General features: G+C 49.0%; 1 protein-coding gene across 2 annotated transcripts in view; it reads right to left on the bottom strand.

Moving 5' to 3' along the window:
- Window positions 1–3,090: 3,090 nt before the first annotated feature.
- The window catches only part of LOC308159274 (mothers against decapentaplegic homolog 4-like), a gene marked incomplete at both ends in the record, with an annotated part of 13,136 nt that continues 9,857 nt past the window's right edge, over window positions 3,091–6,369 (bottom strand). For both annotated transcript variants that reach the window (XM_080533032.1, XM_080533033.1), the window contains 4 exons: window positions 3,091–3,302; window positions 3,806–3,944; window positions 4,085–4,253; window positions 4,666–4,849. In XM_080533032.1, the coding sequence (XP_080389158.1) occupies window positions 3,091–3,302; window positions 3,806–3,944; window positions 4,085–4,253; window positions 4,666–4,849 (704 nt within the window). The remainder of the gene's footprint in view (window positions 3,303–3,805; window positions 3,945–4,084; window positions 4,254–4,665; window positions 4,850–6,369) is intronic.

The following is a 6,369-nucleotide window of genomic DNA, read 5'->3' on the forward strand; positions in this document are numbered from 1 at the left end:
CACACACACACACACACACACACACAGGAAGACAACGTGAACTTAGCTTGACACTCCAGTGTGAGGTATGACGATGAGGTATGACGACGATTAACGATGAATTGAGAATCAAGGACCCCAATTGAAATAAGCCAGTGGCTTTCTTGGGTTTTTATCCTGTTAGTTGACCATGTATGTAATATGTACTTTCATGTACCTACTTCTGCAAATCTTCTAATAAAGTTTTCAATCAATCAAAAAAAAAAGTGTATGTATCTATGTTGATAATCTGACTAAAACTAAAGGCACACAAAATCACAGACTGTGTATTAATGGCTGTTCATAATAAAGCAGTTGCACCAATGAGGACAGTCCTACGGAGGCGTACTTCTACAGCATCTCAGACCCAACCTGAGGCCACCTTTTCAACTCCCGTCCCACAATCCCCCTTGTTACTGAGTAGGCCTACTGTTGGAATAGACATCATTAATAAAGAGAGAACGGGATACTCCCAAAACGGCAAAGGAATCGGACTAATCAAACACTATGGAGGAACTGACCTTTTTAACCTTTAAGCATAGGCTATAGTTCCTTATATTTGCAGGCGTACAAATCTACCTCAGGGCTGGAGGAAACACGTGACGCTTTAGAAGCACCTGACCTCAGCGCAGCAGCACCCTGGCGTCAGACCCGGAGAACGCGCCAGATATGAAATGCAGAGAACAGGAAGGCGCCTGGCGTTTCCTGTCAATAAACTCACTCAATGTTCCTGTCTCGGGATTGGCTGTCGGTCGACCACATGACTCCAGGATGGGGTTATCTGACCCAGTCCCATGAAGCTTGTTATAACAGGTGTTAATAATCTAACACTGTCATCACCTGACCAGTGAAGGACAGCTAGAGGTCAAGGACTCGGCTAACATGATGTAAACTTTTAAAGCTGAGTAAGGAGCCTGTTGCATTCTGGGTCTAGTCTTTGGGTTCCCAAGGATCTATGGTCAGTCCCATTCCTGCGTTAGTGACATCATCACTACAGTCCAGAAGTAAGAAGAGGAGCCATGTTGTCTTCCTTTAGCTCGACGCTCCAACAGTTTGGATTTATATATGCTACTTAGCTGACGCTTTTATCCAAAGCGACTTACGTTGCAGTGAGTGCGTACATTTTTTAAAGTATATATGGTCCCAGCGGGAATCGAACCCACAACCTAAGCGTTGTTAGCACCATGCTCTACCAACTGAGCCACAGAGGACAGATGATTTGAAATCAAACATTAACTATGGGGTTAAAGTAGAGATTCCCAGCTTTAATTCTCAATTCAATTCAAACCCTTTTCAAACATTGTGCCCCTATTTCAGTATGTCAGGACCCACAGTAACTGTTTGTTTTGAAATCCAAACTGTTGGGACAGAGGGAGAGGGAGAGAGGGAGAAGGAGAGAGGGAGAGGGAGAGAGGGAGAAGGAGAGAGGGAGAGGTAGAGAGGGAGAAGGAGAGAGGGAGAAGGAGAGAGGGAGAAGGAGAGAGGGAGAAGGAGAGAGGGAGAGAGGGAGAGGGAGAGAGGGAGAGGGAGAGAGGGAGAAGGAGAGAGGGAGAAGGAGAGAGGGAGAGAGGGAGAGAGAGAGAAATGGCTAAATGTGGAGCCCCTCAGGGGTAGGTACTTAGACCGATACTACAGAGCTAAAAGAAGACAGACGCCTTCCTCTTCCCATGGTGACGGAGGACACTGTGACTGCAGCTGGAGGTGTGGTGGACCTTCCCTGCGGAGAGGAACGCCTGCTGAATGAGTTTCTGACAGAAAGATACAAAATGGCGGGTTTGCAGTGTTCATGAGGTATTCTGGCGTTTGGTGAAACCACCCTATGGCAGACTGTTAGCGACACAAACCTTCATCACAAATACCACCACCGCCGCTATCTTAAAGCTGGAGGTTTTTTTCTTTTTTGGCTTTTTGTCATATTACGGTAGGAAAAACAGTTAGCTTGAGGAAGGTGCGCTCTGTTGTTCTTATACAGAAGGGCTAACCAGCTAGCCAACCGGCTAACCAACCGGCTAGCCAACCAGCTAACCAACCAGCTAACCAACCAGCTAACCAACCAGCTAGCCAACCGGCTAACCAACCAGCTAACCAACCAGCTAACCAGCTAACCAGCTAACCAACCAGCAAAGGATTACTAGCTAGCAGAGTTTAGATCCACACACAGGAGCACGACACAAGCACAGAGATGACGGGACGCTGGTTGCCGGGGCTGGTTGCCGGGGCTGGTTGCCGGGGCTGGGTGATGGTGGCTCCATTCCACCCTGAGTCCTCCAGGGCTCTGGGGTACCAGGCGCCTCCCAGGTGGTCATCTGCCAGAAACACATCACATCTAGCTAGAGATCTGAGTGTGAGTGTGAGTGTGAGTGTGTGTGTGTGTGTGTGTGTGTGTGTGAGTGTCAATGCCTTATTGTTCATGAGATATAAGGGTCAAGGTCCTTTTTCTCCCGGATTTAATAAACTTTGGTTTCTGACTGGAGGTGTGTAAGCAAGTGTGTGTGTGTGTGTGTGTGTGTGTGTGTGTGTGTGTGTGTGTATTGATAGAACTCTGGATCTCTGAAAGCTTCAAGGACACACTAGTCGTGGTGTTTCAGGAGGGATTTGAACTCACAACCTTCCGATCACCAGTACAACTCAACCCTCTCCTCTGGGACCCCCGGCCGCTCCACATATTTGATCTGTTCCACCACCAGCTCACCTGATTCAACTGATCAAGTGTAAAGCAATTATGGTTTGTACTTGATCAGTTGAATCAGGTGAGCTGGTGGTGGAACAGATCAAACATGTGGAGCGGCTGGGGCGCCCCGAGGAGAGGGTTGAGAAACACTGCACTAGATCACCACTACCCCTGTCTTGTCTATGTGGGTCTGTGTTGTGTAGGTGTGCATGTGTTGTGTAGGTGTGTAGGTGTGTATGTGTGTATGTGTGTAGGTGGTGTGTAGGTGTGTACGTGGTGTGTAGGTGTGTAGGTGTGTAGGTGTGTATGTGTGTAGGTGTGTAGGTGTGTATGTGTGTAGGTGTGTATGTGTGTAGGTGTGTATGTGTGTATGTGTTGTCTACGTGGGTCTATGGACCTGCTCAGTTGGCGGGCCCGGGGTCAGACAGCGGCATGGTGTGGAGGACCTCGTCCAGCAGCTGCAGCGCGCGGTGCAGGTGCACCTCCACCCAGCAGGGGGTGTGCTTGATGCTCTGGCGGGGGTAGTCTGGGCCCCAGCCCTTCACGAAGCTCAGACGCAGGATGCACAACCTCCGCAGGTCGTCCACACCTATCCCTGCTGCAGCTGACAGGCCTGGGGGAGGGGGGGGAGGGAGAAGGAGAGGGGGAGAAGGAGAACGAGAGGAGGAGGGAGAAGGAGAGGGGGAAAGAGAGAGAGAGAAATAGGTAAATGTGGGGTCCCTCAGGGGTAGGTACTTAAAGACCGATACTATTTCATCTTTGGTTATTCTGTCTCAGTAGAGGCTGAACTCTTCCAACATCTTTATTACATCCTGAAGAATTAGGGAGCGATCGATCTACCAAGTCAACGCTCCAGCTCTAGGGGAGGCTAGCGGAGGCCCAGGGGAGGCTGGCGGAGGCCCAGGGGAGGCTGGCGGAGGCCCAGGGGAGGCTGGCGGAGGTAGGAATCGGAGGTCGGGCTCTTTGTAACTGAACAGGGAAGGAACGGTGTCAGACGCGTGTCGTTGACACCTGCTCCACGCCTTACGATGAGCCGGTCCTCCGTTCGGTTCCTACCTCGGCCAGCCTCCCCAGGTGAGTGTGTGTGTGTGTGTGGGGGGGGGGGGGGGTACGTACTGACGGCGGGGGCGATGCCCCCCACGCTGCCCGGCCCGGGGATGTTCCCTGCCACGGCTGCGGCCTGCGCTGCTGCAGCTGCCGACGCCGTGGCTGCCTGGTGCTGCATCTGTCTGTGGCACTGACGCAGGTCAAACACCTGGGGGGGGGGGGGGGCAGAGAGGTAGAGGGGTAAAGAGGTAGAGAGGTAGAGGGGTAGAGGGGTAAAGAGGTAGAGGTAGAGAGGTAGAGAGGTAGAGAGGTAGAGAGGTAGAGAGGTAGAGAGAGGTAGAGAGGTACCTTGATGTAGGCTCCAGGGTAGATCTTGTGCACGGCGTCTCCAGGTGCGCGCCCCGCCTCGCGGTCCAGGTAGTAGCTCTGCACGAACACGGCGTGGTCGCTAAGGCAACGCATCCACACGTCCCCCTCCCCCCGGCACTCCAGCTGCACTCCCTTACCTATGTGTAGCCTGGGGGGGGGGGGGGTGTAATACAGGTGTAATACAGGTGTCAGAACTGCAGTCACTACCCATCTTCCGTCGGAGACTCCATCTCTTCAGGTTACACCTTAACTGCTCCTCCTGAGACATCTACTGCCCCCCTTGTACTGTCTCTCCAGTGTCTATATCATTTATTATTTATTGTTTTTAAATAAAAAATAAATAAAAAAAGGTTTTCCTTCTATCATGACGACTGCCAGTGGCCCCGGGCCTGAGCTGGATTACTCTTCCTGCTACGACTGGTGGATTGATGATTCACTTGCTTAGTCAAATGTATCGATTGTAAGTCTGCTAGATGACAAACATGTAAAAGTAAAATGAAGGTGTAATAGAGGTGTAATACAGGTGTAATAGAGGTGTAATAGAGGTGTAATAAAGGTACCTGGCCCTCTCGCTGGCGTCGGTGCGGTGCACGTTGCTGAGCTGGCCCAGGCAGAAGCGGTCCCCCCCGCTGGGGTCCACGTACCCGTCCACCGTCACCACGGGGCAGCTGGCCGGGACCTTGAACATCTCACCCACCTGCACGTCCATCTCAAAGTACGAGATGCTGCACCAGAACTCTGGACCTGAGGAACACACACACACACACACACACACAGGGGGTTAGAGGGCGGGGGGGGGTCTGTGTGGGGGGGGAGGGGGTGGCAGGGTTCCCACACCTTCTGACACATCACATTCAAGCACCTTTCAAGGACTTTCAAGACTCAATTCCCTCAAATTCAAGGACCCAACACGGCATAGTTTGAGACAGATCTAGATGAGAGTTTATGAATGAATGAATGAATGAATGAATGGTCTTTATTGTCATTGCAATAGTACAGGTACCAAACAACGAAATTTGGGAGGGGGAGCTCCCCTGGTGCTAGGAAGAAAGAAAAATAAAAAATAAAAAAATAAAAAAAATAACACAGGAACTATCCGCTCACAGACAACAATTAAAAAGAGAGGCTTGAATGTGTGAACACTAGATGGTCTCTTGCCTTCTCTACCACAGCACAGCAAAACGATATATTGTGAAATTTGTGTAAAGTTAAGCTATACAGAGACGTATTTACTAGTTGACTAAGTAAAACATTTAGGATTTTCTATTTTTTTTACTTTCAACCTTGATTTTTTTTTCAAATTCACAAACTTTCAAGGATTTCAAGGACCTGTGGAAACCCTGGGGTGGGTGGGTGTATATAGTGTGTGTGTGTGTGTGTGTGTGTGTGTGTGTGTGTGTGTGTGTGTGTATATATAGTGTGTGTGTGTGTGTGTGTGTGTGTGTGTATATAGTGTGTGTATATATAGTGTGTGTGTGTGTGTGTATATATAGCGTGTGTGTGTGTGTATAGTGTGTGTATATAGTGTGTGTGTCAGGGTTTCCGTTAACCGGTAATTACCGGTCTTTGTCCGGTAAAATTTGTTGAAGTCCGACAAATGTAAAACTCTTCGGTCAAAATGTCCGGTGAAAATAATTCCCTCTTAAAACCCTTCTGCGCCGAAATGTACCTCCGCCGGCACAAATCCGCACCCAACATTGTAATTACCGTAATTTCTAAACGGTTTGTGCTATCGAAAAAATTCCAACTGTCCCTGAAAGCTGAGATGTTGCACTTCAACCAACATATAGGGTATTACGGTAAAATGTGACGTGACGACATTCTCAGAGTCAGTTTACTCACAGTGAAGGCGGAGGAGGAGTTGTACTCCCGAGTCCGAGTAAGTATGATTTGACAGGCAGTTAAACTAAATGCCTTCCCAACCAGCGAGACCTGGTTATAGAAATGACGTTGTTTTATTGATAAAAAAAGGGTAAAACTGGAAAGAGAAAATAGAAAACTCACATTAATCCCAAACAATTTAACAAACTTCAGTTAACGTAATGTGGAGTCCGTTCATTGATCGATGCAGTCTGTTCATTTCCCAGTGTGGCGCGCGTTCAGCGCTGGACATAATGGCATAGCGCGCATGCGAATCATGTTATATTATTATATATTATATAGCTCGCATCTAATCGTATCGGATGAGAAATAGACATTAAACGGCATATATAGGCTAGGCTACACAACAGTAATCAGTCACCGCGACAAACAGCTATATTATA

This window comes from Nansenia antarctica, assembly GCF_963989245.1.
Source record: "Nansenia antarctica genome assembly, chromosome: 5".
Classification (NCBI taxonomy): Eukaryota; Metazoa; Chordata; class Actinopteri; order Argentiniformes; family Microstomatidae; genus Nansenia; species Nansenia antarctica.